This window comes from Elephas maximus, chromosome 9, assembly GCF_024166365.1.
Source record: "Elephas maximus indicus isolate mEleMax1 chromosome 9, mEleMax1 primary haplotype, whole genome shotgun sequence".
NCBI classification, from domain to species: domain Eukaryota; kingdom Metazoa; phylum Chordata; class Mammalia; order Proboscidea; family Elephantidae; genus Elephas; species Elephas maximus.
This window is the reverse complement of record NC_064827.1, coordinates 62,582,617-62,600,071: the sequence shown is the minus strand read 5'-3', so window position 1 is coordinate 62,600,071 and position 17,455 is coordinate 62,582,617. Positions and strand designations below refer to the sequence as shown.

General features: G+C 41.0%; 1 protein-coding gene across 1 annotated transcript in view; it reads left to right on the top strand.

The window, feature by feature from the left end:
- The first annotated feature begins 7,061 nt into the window (after positions 1–7,061).
- Positions 7,062–17,455, top strand: part of WDR31 (WD repeat domain 31) — a 20,935-nt gene continuing 10,541 nt past the window's right edge. The window contains 4 exon segments of the mRNA XM_049895102.1: positions 7,062–7,083; positions 7,086–7,173; positions 7,603–7,735; positions 10,315–10,389. Coding sequence (XP_049751059.1) covers positions 7,062–7,083; positions 7,086–7,173; positions 7,603–7,735; positions 10,315–10,389 — 318 coding nt within the window.

Sequence of the window (17,455 nt, the reverse complement as noted above, 5' to 3'; positions counted from 1 at the left end):
TTTGTGTGGTAGGAAGCAGCGGGGGCCTTGGGCACATGCCTTCTCTACCTTGGAACTCTTCAACCCATTGTTACGCTAAGAAAGTGGGGCGGGGCGCTATCGGCACAGCCTGTCAGGCAAGCGGAACTGTGGCTTGGGGTGGCTTGGGGCTCTACCCGGAGAATTTTGGCGGGGACTCCCGCCCTAGCAACGCGCGCTCGTTGCTAGGGGCGGAGGCCCGGGAGGCAGTGGAGCACGTAGGCTGCGGAAGCCCCGGGGCTAGCCGCCTCCCGGCCGGCCTCAGCTCCTGGCAGGGCCCGCCGGGGTGGGTATGGAGCCCGATCGGAGAGGAAGGGGTGCGGTGGGCGGGCGGGGAGGTGAGAGTCCTTGCACAATCCCAGCTGCAGCGGCTCACCTGGCCGAAGCGGGGAGGGGCCCTGACGGCGGGACTTGGGTTAGATGGCGCTAGGTTCGCATCTTGGGGAAACCACCCGTTTCCTCCTTCCCCACCAGAAATAAACCTTGAACTCCCCATAATGGGCAGGGAGAGGAGCATTTGTGATCTGAAGAGCCAGAAAGGAAAAACTGCACACGGGTTGTTCCCAAACTTGGGGCAACCTTGGGCGTCCTGGCCTAGTACTGTGTGACTGGGCAAGACCGTCTTATTCTCTGAGCCTTGGTTCCCTCTATCACTATTATTAGGTAATATAAACAATGGAAGATAGTGGAATAGTATTTTCATTTCGTAGATTAGGATACTCAATAAATTATAGCAACATGGACATTATGCAAGTACATATACCTTGTTCTTAAGCTCTTAAACGCCTTTCTATGTAGCAGTTCTGTAGGACAGAGGGGAAACCCTGGTGCAGTAGTGGTTAAGAGCTAACCAAAAGGGTGGCAATTCGAATCCACCAGGCGTTCCTTGTAAACCCTATGGTGCAGCTCTACTCTGTCCTCTAGGGTCCCTATGAGTCAGAATTGACTCGACGGCAATGGGTTTGGTTTTCTGGTTTTATAGGACAGAGTAGAACTGCCCCGTAGAGTTTCTAATGCCATAAATCTTTACCGAAGCAGACTGTCACATCTTTCTCCCAAAGAGTGGCTGGTGGGTTCGATTTGCTTAGCAGTCCCGAGCTTTAACCACTGTGCAACCAGGGCTCCTTCTATATAACCTAAAAAAACAAAAACCCGTTGCCATCAAGTCGATTCCGACTCACAGCGACCCTATAGTTTCCAAGGAGCGCCTGGTGGGTTTAAACTGCCAACCTGTTGGTTAGCAGCTGTAGCTCTTCACCACTATGCCACTATAAAATTCTTAGCCTTAGTGTGACAAATCATTCCGGCCAGGGGACATAATTGGCTTCAGTTTAATATCCTCAAGCCTTGAATATCCGTTTGTGTATCTTCTCTGTGCATTTTTGGTATGTGTTTTGGATGTATTATGGTACTAATAACAACGAAATTACTACTTCCGGTATTGCTATCACCACTAATCTAGCAATCACACGCTAGCAGCTTTCATTTGTTACCAACGTTTTGCCAAGTTGACCCAAGGGCTTGATAAGTACTAGCTTTTGAAGAGATGCAGTATAATGTGCTGGTCAAGAGCAGGGCCTGGGGAGTCTAACTGCCTGGATTCCAGATTCAGCTCTGCCACTTTTGCACTGTAAACTTGGGCAAGTTATTTAACCTCTCTGTGCCTCGGTTTTCTCATCTGTAGAATGAGGATAGTAAAAATATCTATGTGTTGTTGAATAGATTAAGTGAGTTAATAAATATAACGTACTTAGAACAATTCATTCCACAAAATTAAGTGTGATTTTTGATCCTCAAAGAAGCCAAATGATACAGTTATCCCATTTTGCACATAAGAAACTGAGACTCAGTACAGCAACTTGCCAAAGGCCATGAGAATAATAAAAAACCAAACCCATTGCCGCCAAGCTGATTCCGACTCACAATGACCCTGTGGGACAGAGTAGAACTGTCCCATAGCATTTACAAGGAGCACCTGATGGATTCGAACTGCTGACATTTTGGTTAGTAGCCATAGCTCTTAACAACTACGCCACCAGGGTTTTCATGAGGATAATAAAAACATAAGAACGGTTAATTCAGATCTGTTGTTGTTAGGTGCCCTTGAGCCCATTTCCGACTCACAGGGACTCCATATAAGGAATCCTGGTGGCGCAGTGGTTAAGCTTTTGGCTACTAACCGAAAGGTCAGTGGTTGGAACTCACTAGCTGCTCCATGGAAGAAACATGTGACAGTTGGCTTCCACGAAGATTTACAGCCTTGGAAACCCTATGGGGCAGTTCTACTCTGTCCTATAGAGTCACTGTGAGTTGGAATTGACTCAGTGGCAACGGGTTTGGTTATTTTGGAATCATTACAGAAGCAAACTGCCACATCTTTCTCCCACAGAGCAACTGGTAAATTTGAACCGCTGACCTTTCAGTCAGCAGCCTAGAGCTTTAACTAGCAGAGCTCCTTACAATTTAAACCTGTTGTTGTTAGCTGCCATTGAGTCAGTTCCGACTCATAGCGACCCTATGTGCAACAGAACAAAACACTGCCCAGTTCTGCCTTATCCTCACAATTGCCATGTTTGAGTCCATTGTTGCAGCCACTGTGTCAGTCCATCTCATTGAGGGTCTTCTGTTTTTCACTGATCTACTTTACCAAGCATGATGTCCTTCTCCAGGGACTGGTCCCTCCTGATAACGTGTCCACAATATGTGAGATAAGTCTTACCACCCTTGCTTCTAAAGAAGCATTCTGGCTGTATGTCACTGTAAAGCAATTCAATTTATTTATTTGAATCCTTAAAACAGAGTTGTTAAAATACAATAAAGATGTGTTTCTTCTTTGTAGATGTTTATAATGAAAATTCTGGACTAGAAATCAAGATATCAAGTTATAATTTTGAGTAAATAATGTTTCTGCCCTCATTCTCCAGATCTTTTAATAAAAGATTTATATATGATTTTGAAAAACTCCACCATCTCAAATTCTGCAACTCATACTTAATAAAGTATATTTTAAACAGAAGTTGCCTTTCTTATAAAAGTATAAGCAGTCAGCTCTAGAGGATTTTTGATGAACAGAAGTTCTATTTTATGATTCAAATAAAAATGTGTAATGATGCATTTAAATATATCCTATATGCATATTTAGAAGTAGTTGTATAACTAACATAATGATATATCTTCCTACTTGTTGGAGATGTGAGAGTTATATAATAGAAGTTTGTAAGATACCTCTTTGTGAGAGAAAAATCACTGTTAATCTCTTTAGTTAAACAAGGTCCTTATTTACGTTACAAATCTGCCTTCTGTGCAAACATATGTTTAGACAGAGAGGAGATTAACTTGAGTGTCTTTTCACTAACTACAGAGATTAGGAAGTGGCTCCCTGAACTACTTTCCAAAGGATAAACATAAATCTTTGAATACAGCAGCTCACCACGAAGATCCTATTGGTTTGGGGGTAAGTAATTCTAAAAATTATCTTTTCCTTATAATGTTCCATGAATACTTTTCAGATGGGAAGTGTGGCACTCTGAAGGTACCAGCTAAGAATCTGCTCATTTTTAAGCAAAGCCATCCATTTATAGTATCTGCAGTTTCCAATGACCTAGATCTATGGATGACATTTGTCCTTAGTTTGATGACAATGTTGAAAAATGGATTAGGCTGGAAGATTGGAATCCCTGTACCCTCTATTTATCTATAAACAATACAACATCTCACACTTTTGAAAACTATCCTGGAATTGTTCCTGTTAGCGTATCTGTGGCCTTTTATAGAGAATCCTAGAATGTCCTAGAAGGGACCTTGGATTCACTACTTTACAACAAATATTTTTAATGTACTGCACAAGCCACTTGAGGTACAAAGATGAATATGACAGAGTCCTTATTCTTATTGACCACATAGTCTGCTAAAGCTCACCTAGTCTAGTATCTTCATTTTATAAATGGGAAGCAGAGGCACTCAAGGATATGTTCTTGAGATAAGACAAAGCTGGAGCTAGAACCAGGGCTCCTGATGCAACACACAATGTTTTTTCCACTGCATTGTAGTTCTGTCCTGATTTCCTGTTCTTGTCAGGAGAACAATTCTGCCAGCTTCTAAAAATGTAGGCTAAAATTCTTCTGGAAAACTCTCTTTTTAAATAGTATATGGTATGAATGAGAATGACTTTCCTAGTGAGTCCTAGCTGCAATTTTCCTTGTAGGTAGTTCTTCCCAGAACTGAGATGGGGATTGTGCACTCCCACTTCACCAATTAGTTCCCTCAGCCTCTGACATCTCAGGGACCAACTAGTTGCAGAGGATACATGATACAGAGCAGCCCAGATTAGCCCCTAACCAGATACCTCAGTCCTAGCAAATGACCACACTGGCCATGTTTTCTAGTTTCTATTTTCTGTGTCACCAGCAACCAGCACAAGACCTGCACAAATTAGGTGCATAGGAGGTGTTTCCTGAATGATGGCGTGAACGAGCATCTTGGAATGAATAACTCATTTTCTTTTTTTTTTTTTTTGGTTAGTCTAGCTTTTTAGTTGTTGGGAGACTGATGCAAGTAAATCTGGAAAATATTTACTGTAATAACTTTCTTTATTCTCATGTCTTATGTCATCTATTTTTGATGTCATTTAATTTCTAGGTCAGTGGTTCTCAAACTTTTTAGCATCAGGACCGCTTCTCGCTTTTAAAAATTATTGAGGATCCCACAGAACTTTTGTTCATATAAATTATAGATTGGATTCAGATTCCTCCTGTGCCACTTCCTATCTATGTTAAAACGGAAATTTTTAAAAATTGTTATTCATTTAAAAATAACAGTAAACCCATTGCATGTTAACATAGATAACATGCTTTTTATGAAAAACAACTATATTTTCCAAAACAAAAAAAAATTTCATTGGGAAGACTAGTATTGTTTTACATTTTTGTAAATCTCCTTAATGTCTGGCTTAAACAGAAGACAGTTGGAATCTCACATCTGCTTTTCTATTCAATCAGTTGCAATATGTTGCTAGGGTTGAAGTATAAGATAAAATCCAACCTCACACAGATATGTAGCTGGAAAAGGGTGGATCTCATAGACCCTCTGCAGGGGTCTCAGGAACCCCCAGCAGTCCTCAGATCACACTTTAAGAGCTGTTGGTCTAGATCATTACCTATATTGTCTCATTTAGTGTCATTATCTTTAGCATCTCACTCTTATTACGGAATAACTTCATGCTCCTGGTGCGCTGATTTGGAGAAGTGCCGCAGCAAAATTGTTTAAAAACAATCCATCAAGCCAGGAAGGTTATAACATTTTAAAATAACCAAGGCTCTTCTTTTTTGAGAAACTTCACTAGTGTAAATTATTATTTCAATTACAGTGCTCTTTCTATTTTTAAAATTAGTTTTCTTTTTGTTTTTGTTCTTAATCTTCTAATGCTTTATTGGAGGGTACGATACAAGGGCTGTAAGAGTGAGGCAGCGAAAGGCAGAGAAGAAAATCCATACAATTGATTTGTCTTTTTAAAAAGGATTTATTTATTTTTATTTTATTGTAACACTCTAAGAGTAAAACACATATTCTGTTAAAGTAAAAGTAAAGAGATTTATTGAAGGTTCAAAACAGTTCAAATCAGGGACATGTCTGATCTCACAAAGTGAAAATCAAACGCTCCTGGGTGGTGAGGTTACAAAGACATATTTATATCCTTAAATCAGGAATTAACAATGCAGAATTTCTGATTGGTGCTCAGTGATGTAAGGAGGCAGGAGACAGGATAACTCTAAGCGAGGAGTCAATAGGGATTGGGTCAAAGTGTATATGTGGACTTCTTAGGTTGGATATTTCACATAATTGCAGAAGTTCATGACTAAAGAGAGGATTTACAAAGGGTCATAAAACAATCACAGGTCATTCGTTTTTAAGAAAGTTTTGCCAAGATAGCATCCTTAGCAAGCATTCCCTAACAGTTGCTTGTACAGGTCATTTCGATAAGGGGCTTGTGGCAAGACCCTGTCTTTAAAAACTATGTTTCCACGCCCTTAGCTTAACAGCAGGGAAAAACATTTTCTTAGTAGCAAAATTAAGTTTGCTCAAGGTTAACAGCTGCTAGGAAGAAGGCAGAAGTTTAAAATGGAGTCTGAAGTCAACCTAGGCTGGCCATTTTACTTTGAACAACTCCGTTTTGGAACTCTTATTCATGATAAAATATATATAACGAAACATTGCCTTTTCAACCAGTTTTATGTGTACAATTCAGTTACCTTAATTACTGAAAGGATTTATTTTTATTTTTTAAAGTGTAAAACTATACACATTTGCCAATTTAACATTTTCACATGTACAATTTAATGACATCAATCATGTTGTACAACCATCAACAGTATCTGTTGCCAAATTTTCCATCACCATAAACAGAAACTCAGTGCTTCCTAAATAATGACTTACGCCCCTCCGCCACCCCCGGTAACTACTAATAAACTTTAGTCTCTATATAGTTGCCTATTCTAGATATTTCATGAGTGAGAGCATACAATATTTGTCCTTTTGTGATTGATTGACTTCACTCAGCGTAATGTTTTCAAGGTTCTTCCGTGTGGTAGCATGTATCAGGATTTCATTTCTCTATGTCTGGAAACCCTGGTGGCATACTGGTTAAGAGCTACAGCTGCCAACCAAAAGGTGGATAGCTCATATCCACCAGGCGCTCCTTGGAAACCCTGTGGGGCAGTTCTACTCTGTCCTATAGAGTTGCTATGTGTCGAAATCAACTCGACGGCAATGAGTTTGGTTTGGTTTTTTGGTTTTATGTCTGAGTAATACTTAATTGTATGTATATGTGTGTGTGTGTGTGTGTGTGTAGATATATGTATATATATATACACCACACTTTGTTTATCCAGTTATTTGTTGATGGACTTTAAGGTTGTTTCCACCTAAAAGGATTTATTTTTAACATAATGAAACCCACTAACATAATTACTGTACCATTATTGTGCCTAACAAATATGTGCCTACTTCTTTTTAATAGGGACCACAACTTCCAGCAGCCGCAAGGGATGCTGCCACTCAGGTGCCAGCTGAACAAGCTCCTCCTCAGGTTTTGTGTAGGTTCTGGGCCGTGATGGGGAAGTTGCAAAGCAAACTCAAACACAGCACTTATAAATACAGGTATAGCACTTCTACCCTGAGGTCCCAAGCCTTATCATGCCCCACTAAACTTTCCACTAAAGAAAGAGAAGGCCCAAAGTGAGTGTTGATGACCTTCCCTGAACTGTCAGCTTGATCTGTTCTCTGTTGATCCAAAACAGCCTTATTAGCTTGTGTCTGCACCCACACGGGGAGGGGACCGACATCTTTGGGAATAATCTCTAGTGTGAGTAAAGACTGTTGACTTCTTACCTTCAGGATTCACCTTTATTAGATTCCAAATATTTGGTCATTCTGAAAATGTTAAGAGTAAGTAATAACATTGTTGGCAATGTCAGTGGGTCTTCTTTTTCTACTTTCCCATCAGAACTTGCTACCTTAGCCCATACTCTTCTTCCTCTTCCACTCCCCCCATACCATCAGGTCTCTCATTTTCTGTCTTCCCTTTAGCAGGCCTGATGGAATTACAGAAGAGAGGATTCAGACTAAAACCTTTCAAGAGTATAGCCCAGCCCATGTGGATACCGTCTCTGCTGTTGCTGCTCTGAACTCAGAACTTTGTGTCTCTGGAGGAAAAGATAAGGTAGAGTTTGCAGGGCTTCCCTGGGAACCAAGTTATCACAAGGAAGAGAAGCAATTTTGTAAGGAAGTCCAGGTGTAAAAATGGTGTGATGGCTGAGGCATCTGACCTCTCCTAATTTTACATGAAGGAAGGAGTATCAAGATCGACAGCCCAAGGCTGATTTCTATCAGGCGGAGGTCAGACTGCTTCCTCTCTCCACCATCTTTACCAATTCTGACACCAGGCGTCCTTCGCAGGCACTCTCTACTCCTCTGCTGCGTTCAATAATTCATTGTAATGGCCACACAACTCACAGACTACACTCACAGTTATGGGGTTTATAAGTAACAGGTTACAGTTCAGGTTCAAGAACGCTCAGGATACAGTTCTTCAATCAGGATGGCCTCTTCTCAGCCATGCCTGCAGGCAGGTCTCTCTCTGGCCCTTGACTTCTCAGCCTGGCCTCTGCCCTGCTTGGGCAAGTTTTACAAAGCTCTTTTAACTCTGCAGGTAAGTGCCCTGAAGCACCCCACTCCACCAGTAAGCCTTACCCTGAAGGCACTCAGTTCTGGCTCTATGGGTCTCCACCAAGTGCCTTGAGGCACCGCACTCCACCAGGAAGCCTCCTGCCCAAAGGCAGTCAGCTTTCTCACTCCTTGGGCAGGGAAGCCCAATGCGCAGTCTCCTCTGCCGCCACCATTTCTCTGCCATTTCCTCTCACCGTCTTGCCATCTTCTGTGTTACAGCTCTCTCTCTCTGTCTTCTGTATCTAGGAGGGTCTCAGTACAGGAATTCCAGGTCCAAAGGATGTGCTCTGCTCCCACCTTTTCTTCGTGGTGGTGGTGAGATCCTCTTCTCCCACCTCTGGAGTGGCTTATTTTAAGCCTAGCAGGATGACAAAACTGACCAATCCCTTCATTAGGGTTCCATATACCTTATTTGCATAGTCCCACTCAATCATTATGTGTGAGTCACAAAGACTGTGGCTAGAAGGGCCATATTAAGTAATTAATTGCACTGCACCAGGTTATACATTTCTGGCAGCAGTGTTGATTAGTATAAGAATATGGACTTTAGAGTTAGATTAGGTTTCAATTCCTGACCTGCCACTTTTATTACTTTGGGAAAGTCTTTGAATTTTTTTTTGCACTTCAGTCTCCTTATTTGCTTTATGGGGATAATCCAGCCTTACAGGGCAGTTGTAAATGACAGAACCGGAACACTGCTAGGCTACCCACATGCTTTCTACGAATGGCAAGTATTATTGTTCTGGCCAACCTACTTTTACACCTTCTCACAGACACAGGAGCTATTGTTAGTGAGAGGCACCTCCTTGTCTAGTCTTTATGCCCTTCTCTTGCTAAAATCTCTATACCAGGATGTATCGTGATTCCTTCTATCTTTTGTCCTCCCTCCCATTGTCACTTTGAATCTGGTTGCTTTCTCTCCCTCATATTTGGATCTATCATAGTGCTTACAGCTAGGATATTGGTAGCAAAAATGCTGATTCTTCTTAGAGTGAATAATAATTCCTCCCATTTCCAATAGCTTTTTAGAATCTTCAAATTCCATTTGCAAACTGTATTTCATAGATTCTAAGATGCACATCTTTTCACATTTTAACACCTCTGAAATCAGGATGCATCTATAAATTGATGATAAAGCATGATATCAGTGTTTCATTTGCAACATTTTTGTCTTAAAATCTATATCATCTTAGATACATGAAATTTTGTTTAGATGATCCTTGCACACATCTGTGAGGGGTAGATAGGGCAAAGATTATCCTCTCTATATTGCAGGTTAGGAAATTGGAGCCCTGATGGCACAGTGGCTAAGCACTCAGCTGCCAAGAGGTTGGCTATTTGAACCCACCAGCTGCCCTGTGGGAGAAAGAGGTGGCATTTTGCTCCTGTAAATATTAAACCCATTGCCATCGAGTTGATTCTGACTCATAGCGACTTGGAAACCCTGTGGGGCAGTTGTGTTCTGTAGAGTCGCTATGAGTTGGAATTGACTCGACGGCATTGGTAGGCCAGAGCAATGTTTTTAAAATCCAATTTAGGGGAAGAAATGTTTACGATAAAACATTAAGTAAAAAAAAAAATTGGATTTCTCAACTTTAAACAAAAGCATACACCTGGAAAAAGGCTAGGAAATTGAAATTTTCAACAGTTACTTTTTTTTTTTTATTATTCTTTCTGGCTATTGGGATTATGGATGAGTGTTTTTGAAATTTAAAGAAGCATAATACAATTAGGGGAAAAAAAAATCTGATCCCACATAGAATTCTCCCTTAGCATCTACAACCAGAACCTCAACCTGAATCAATTCCTTGTGCAGAGTGTTATCCCAGATCCATCAGTTAGGCTTAGAGGAGTGGCCCAGAGTCTTGAGGAGAGACAGAGGAACCATCAGGAGGAAAGGAAAGAAACTCAGAGTAGGGGAACACGAGGAAGGACAGAACAATAAAACCCTAATGCTTTAAGCAATTACCTTGACAGAGGGGGCATTAGTTGGGAAAAATTATGGTGGGGAATGAAATAAAGCCTTGTTATCTTTGAGTGGTTGAACTAAAATATTTTAATGACTCTCTGCAGATAGTTGTGGCCTATAACTGGAAAACTGGAAATGTGGTGAAAAGGTTCAAAGGACACGAACGTGAAATCACCAAGGTAATTGTCAAAGTTATTATTATGGAGGAGTTTGAAACTGAATAAAGGTGTATCAAATAGCTCTACCTAGTAAGAGCAAGTGAATGTCCAGTCTTAAGGAAAAATAAAAAGGCTTCATTTGATGTTATAAAGCCCCATTTTAGGAAAAGAAAAGTAAACCATTCACTTAGCTCTTTATACAGATATGTTGGACCTTTTTTTTTTTTTTTTTAAGTCGCTGATTAGCTTAGGTGGTAAATAGAGAAAAGCTGAATAGAGAATTGCTCTCTTTGACCTATCCTAACTTAACAAGTGACATGTATAGAAAAAATGTGTAGAAAAAATGTAGCTTGAAGAATGATAAAATCCCTGTGCTCAGGAACCTTCTAGTCTAGTTATGGAGGAAAAAAGCCAACAAAAGTTAAATAAAAATTAATTTGTTAAATATCATTACAGAGTAGTGTGAACTTCTAGCAAAAATTATAGAGAATGTCAATTCATTTAACTCCCTCCCTTTTCAGAAATACACCTAAATGAACAAAAAGTTAAGATGCAAACTCATCTATAATGAAACTAGGCATCAGCCACAATCCCATTAAAAGTGTATGGTAAGAACCTGCCAGATACATTGCATTTTGAATCAGACTGAGAGAACAGCAGGTTCCAGTGCACATCTACCCAGGTTTTTGGCAGAGAACAGATTTCACTAAAACATAACTAGTCCTGAACAGCCTTCTCAACAGTTCTTTATTTAAAAAGATGAGGACTAAAAAATAGGTCAGTTACCTATAAAACCAGACAATATAACAAAATTGAGGCTGCCCCCAGCTTGCTCCTTCTTTTCCTGTTCATCTCAAACAGAAATAATCAAAATAATCAACTGTCAATATTCAGCACTACAGCTCAAGTTGTAATAGGCGCTGGGCTAACAGGAAGGAGAGTGAAGAAGAATTTATCTTCTTTATAACATATGTATATTACTCTTGGGCATATATCAGTACAACAGAACTTGCCCCCATTCAAAGATGAAACTATGAATATAATTGGTAGAAAGGATCCAATGTAAGACCTATATGGCTACAGACATTTTTTAAAAAAGATACACACATTGTGTGTATTTTCACCACAATAAAAAAGAGAGAGAGAAAAAGGATACACACATAACGAGATAAAGACAGAAGAAAATACACTTTAAAGGAAGAATTACTCAAGAAAGAAAAAAATATTTTGATTAGAGTTTTCTATGTTCTATAAATTAAGAGAACAAGTACTCTATGAAACAAAAAAATCATAAAAGTAAGTGTGATGGTTAATGTTATATGTCTCCTTGGCCAGGCCATTGTCTTAGTCATCTAGTGCTGCTATAACAGAAATACCACAAGTGGATGGCTTTAACAAAGAGAAATTTATTTTCTCACAGTATTTTATAGTAGGCTAGAAGTCCAAATTCAGGGCATCAGCTCTGGGGAAGGCTCACTCTGTCTTTGGCTCTGGAGGAAGGTTCTTGTCATCAATCTTCCCCTGGACTAGGAGCTTCTCCATGCAGTAACCCCAGGTCCAAAGGACGAGCTCTGCTCCCAGCATTGCTTTCTTGGTGGTATGAAGTCCCCAATGCTCTGCTTGCTTCCTTTTCCTTTTATCTTTTGTAAGATAAAAAGTGGTGCAGGCCACACTCTAGGGAAAATCTATTAACATTGGATTAGGGATGCAACCTTAGTAAGGGTGTTACAATCCCACCCTAATCCTCTTTAACATAAAATTATAATGACAGAATGAAGGACATCCACACAATACTGGGAATCATGGCCTAACCAAGTTGGCACACATTTTAGGGGGACACAATCAATCCATGACATTCTACCCTTTGGCCCCCCAAAACTCGTGTCCTTGCCACATGTAAAACATATTCACCCCATCATATTATAGCAAAAGTCTTAAATCAACTCCAAGTCCAAAATCCAAAAATTCCTCTTCATCTGTGAAATCTAGAACACAAGTTTTCTGCTTCCCAAGTACAGTGGCAGAACAGGTACAAGCTAGAGATTTCCATTACAAATAGGAGGAGTTGGAGGGAAAGAAGGCATAACAGGTATCAAGCAAGTGAGCAGAACATATTACATTAGCCCTCAATGCTTTGAAAACAGTCCTCTATTCTCCGAGATCATTCATACAATGACCCTGCCCTCCAGACACTAGGTATTGGCCACACTCTCAGGATCCTGAGTGGAAAGCTCCTCGGCCCTGGGCTTCAGCTCTGCCTTCCAGGCCCACTGGGACCACAACTCTGCTCCCTCGGCTTTAGATGCACATTCTGCTAGTCCCTCTGAGTTGCGACTCCACCCTTAGAAACATCAGAGGCCATGGCTCTGCCCTTTGAAACCCCAAAGGTCGAGGCCATACCTTTGAGACTGAGGCAGCTCGGCTTCCTGTGTTCCTTGTCTCTTCAGCTTCTGCTTCCTAGTTTCTTGGCCTCTTAGCCCTCGGGCCTCACACCCACATCTGCCCTGCTGGGGAAATGTCCCAAAGCTCTGTAGCTCCACCTATAAGTGCCTGGAGGCACTCCACGCTGCCAGGAAGCCTTCTGCGCACAGGCACTCAGCTCTCTTGCTGCATGGGTTGGCTGCAGTGCTGTCTGGCACTGGTCTCTTGGTTCTGCTGCTGCTGGTTCACTGCTGCTGCCAGTCCTCTGCTGCTGTTTCTCACCATCTGTGCCTTCTCTGGTGTTTTGTTTTGGTATACCCCTATGGGTTGCTTGAGTGAGCTAGCTTGATTATTTTCGCCTTTGGAGCTCTGGTGTCCTGTCACCAGCTTAGCTGGCTAGAGCTGTTATCAGGTATATCAGTCTAGGAGTCCATTCAGTTTTCTTGTATGAATTCAGCTCAGGTTTCCAGGTAGCTGATATCAAGTATGTGGTACAGGCTCTGTTCTACAGTCATAGAGGGGCAGGGGTGATTGGCGTATATACTGGTATCTGATTGCAGCAGGGGGTCACACTCTGAACAAGGCAGGGGGCTGAGAACTGACCCCCAAGTGTCTCTGAGGAAAACGCGTCTCTGTTCCCTAGAGCGTGCTGGTGGGTGGGCTCTGCAGAGGGACCATGGGCACCCAAAGATTTTGGTGTAAGGACTGGGAGGTACCCATTATCCCTGGGCCCCTGTCACGAGTGGCTGGGCGACCCAAGTGAGGCCACCAGTCCTTAGGTCCACCAGTCCCTGTTGTGGGTAGGTGAGGACCTTGTTTAGTAGGCAAGGCAATGTCAAACGTCAAACACCCACCTCTCCACCGCACCGCTGAAATGGTTGGAGTTTGCCAACAAGGGCCTATTCTCCCAGAATAGGCCCACACAGGTCCATGCAGAAGGTAAAGGTGCTCAAGGTCCACGGGCAGTTTATGCCTGGACAGGAGCCGCTTCTGTCCTGAGCTCCCCTAGTTAATGGAACTAGCAAATTATCTTTCCCCCCAGTTAGAAATTTTTTCCTTCCCCAAGGCCAGGAGGACGGCTCCAGGTGCTCACCAGGGTCTATTTCAGGCCCAGGGATTCAGCCGCTGAAGCTGGCTTGGGGGTGTGGGAGGGGCGGTAAAATATACACAAGTACTTAGCTTTTGCTGAGAGCGCCCTTCTGCTCAGGTTCCGGAGGTGTGAGTGGGCTGTGCGGCTGGCTGCTTCTCCCTGAGGAAACTGCGGCCAAACGCTAGGACCAGCCCACCGCCACCACTGCCGCCGCCACTCCGGGAATGGTGCCTGAGGGCTCCCTGTGACTGAGGTCCGGCAACTCCTCTCCGCTTCTGAACGGTCTCTTCCTTCCCCTGCCCCTCAGTTCCTTGTCTAAGCTTGCCATTGATACTCAGGGCTCCCAGCTTGTCACAAATATACTCATTTCACTTGTATTTTCCGGTCTTTGTTGTAAAGAGGGCTGAACGGAAGCGTCTGTCTATTCCGCCATCTTGGCTCCGCCTCGCCTTCTCTGGAGTTAACAGTTCTTCTCACTTCCTTCTGAGTCTTTATCCACCCAGTTTCAAAACTGCTTCCACATTTTAGGTATCTGTTAGGGCAGCATCCCACTCTTGGTACCAAATTCTGTCTTAGTCATTTAGTGCAGCTATAACAGAAATACCACAAGTGGATGGCTTTAACAAAGAAAAATTTATTTTCTCACAGTCTAGTAGGCTAGAAGTCCAAATTCAGGGTGTCCGCTCCAGGGGAAGGCTTTCTGTCTCTGTCAGCTCTGGAGAAAGATCCTTGTCATCAACCTTCCCCTGAACTAGGAGCTTCTCTGCACAGGAACCCCAGGTCCAAAGGACACGCTGTGCTCCCAGCACTGCTTTCTTGGTGGTATGAGGTCCCTGTGTCTCTGCTCGTTTCTCTCTTTTATATCTCAGAAGAGATTGGCTTAAGACACTATCTAATCTTGTAGATCTCATCAATATAACTGCCACTAATCCATTTCATTACATCATAGTGCTAGGATTTACAGCACATAGGGAAATCACATCAGATGACAAAATGGTAGATAATCATACACTACTGGATATCATGACCTAGCCAAGTTGACAGATATTTTTGGGGGACTCAGTTCAACCCATGACAGCCATGATTCTCAGTATTATGTAATTATCCTCCATTTTGTGATCTGATATAAGGGAGTTTCCTTGGGTGTATGGCCTGCATCCAGTATATATGGATGTCCTGGCAAAGCTCTTTCAGTCCTGTATCCAACTCATCATCACCTGACCTCCAGTTCTTGGGATGTGAGCCAGCAGCCTGCTGCCTGACCTGCAGATTTTGGGATTCACCAGCTCCCACAACCCCGTGAGCCAGGAGCCTACCATCTGAACTGCCAGCTTTGGGTTCGTCAGCCCCTGCAACCATGTGAGTCAAGAGAAGCCTCAAGCCTGACACCTGACCCATAGATTTGGGACTTGCCAGTCTCCATAACTTCGTGAGCCATTTCCTTGAAATAAAATTTCTCTTGATATGTACTTACATATATATACTTCACTGGTTTTGTTCCTCTACAGAATCCAGTCTAAGACAGTAAGATAATAGAAGAATTATCTGGAAGAAAGAAGAAGAAAATTTGAGGAAAAATGCTATTAGCGATTAAAATTACATTATAAACAGTAAGATGTAAAATCATTATGCTGAGAAAAGAATTGGTGACATGCAGGGCAGGCTAATCGTATGGAATAAATTGAAAATAGCAAAGAGATGAAAATGATTGGCACAAACATGATAGATACAGGATACAGACAATGTAATCCATAAATTGGTGTTTTTACAAAAGAATAAAACAAATTCATCACAAAACATGTAAAAAAGATAAAATAGAAATAAACATACTCAGATAAAGGAAAACTTGAACATAAAAGAGCTCAAGGGGCTAGTTGAGGACCAGGAAAATTAAGTAATCAATACTGATACATATCCAGATGAAATTACCAAACTTTGAGAATAAAGAGAGAATTTTAAAAGCATCCTGGCAGAAGAGGAAGGTCACTAAAATGTAAAAGAAAAATTAGTTTGGCTTCAAATTTCTTCTCAGCAGCACCAGATGCCATAGGACAGTGGAGCACTGTCTGCAAAATGGTAAGAAAAGAATGTGCTCCAAGAATCCTTTATGTAGCCAGTGTCATTCTAGTGGAAAGGCAATAGAAAGACATTCTTAAATATGTAAAATACCAACATATGCAAAGCCTTCCTCAATAAAATTCTTGAAGATGTAACCCAGCTAATGAATATTAAAGAAGTTTCAAATAAAGAATTCATGATATGAGCCATGAATCCAGTTAAACACAGAAGTATGTCTAAAGAATTGCAAAATCACGGCTATGAAATGATGTAATTATTATAATTCTTTTAAAAAAAGATATATAATGCAAAAATATTAATAGTATGGTAATAGACTGAGACAGAAGTTCAAGAAAATACCTACAAAAATGTGAGAGAAAACAGAATTAATATAATTGTGCTTTTTTTTTCACTTTTCATGAGAGTCTGTATATATACTGTATTCTTTCTGAAGTTGATAAATTGAGAATATGGGCTTAAGGATATTAGTACATGTATATAAATACAATTAGAAGAATTTAGAATATATATTTTATAATTAAAAAATATAAATGTAGGGAAGAAAAAGTTCTAAAAACAAAATATACAAATCTTACAGAAAAAGACTATGAAAACATAACAAAATATTTTTTAAAAAGACAATAAAATGACAGAAACAAGACCAAACATATCTATGATAACAATTAAAAAAACAAAAACAAAACCCATTGCCGTCAAGTCAATTCCAACTCATAAGAACCCTACAGGACAGAGTAGAACTGCCCCATAGGGTTTCTAAGGAGTGGCTGGTGGATTCAAACTGCGGACCTTTGGGTTAGCAGCTGAGCTCTTAACCACTGTGCCACCAGCGGATAAAGTCATTATTAAAAGGAAGGTACTCTTAGACTAGGTAAAAACTAAATCCAACTACACATTGTTTAAAAGAGACATATCTAATGCAAAGCAACTTAAAGATTAAAAATAAAAAGTTGACCAAAAAAAAAAAGTTGAACAAATATATATCAGACAAGTGCAAACAGAAAGCAGGAGTTGTGATATTAACATCAAACTGAATGCATTCAAAGCAAAAATCATTAAATGGGACAAAAAGACTCACTTTAAATTGATCAAGAGTATAACAGTCACCTGACATAAGAGTATTTAGCCCTGGTGGTTTCAAAGGAAATTATTTCAAATAAGCAAAAATCGATAATTCTGATGCCATTTAAACTGTTCCAGGGTATAGAGAAAAGGGAGATCTCATTTCTTTTTATAAAGTCAATATAAAATTGATAGCAAAATGTGACAAAGCATATAATGAAAACTACCCAACAGACTTACGAATATCTATATTAGGTGGAGTTAGATACAGCTTCAGATAACAGAAAGCCAAAATAACAATGGCTTAAACAAGTAGAAAGCTCGCAAGGCGGTTCCATGGCTATGAGGAAGCCAGAGTCCTTCTGTCTTATCTACCATTACTAGTGCTCAGCTTCCTTCTTCAAAGTCGCCTCATAGCCCCGAGATGGCTGCCGCAGC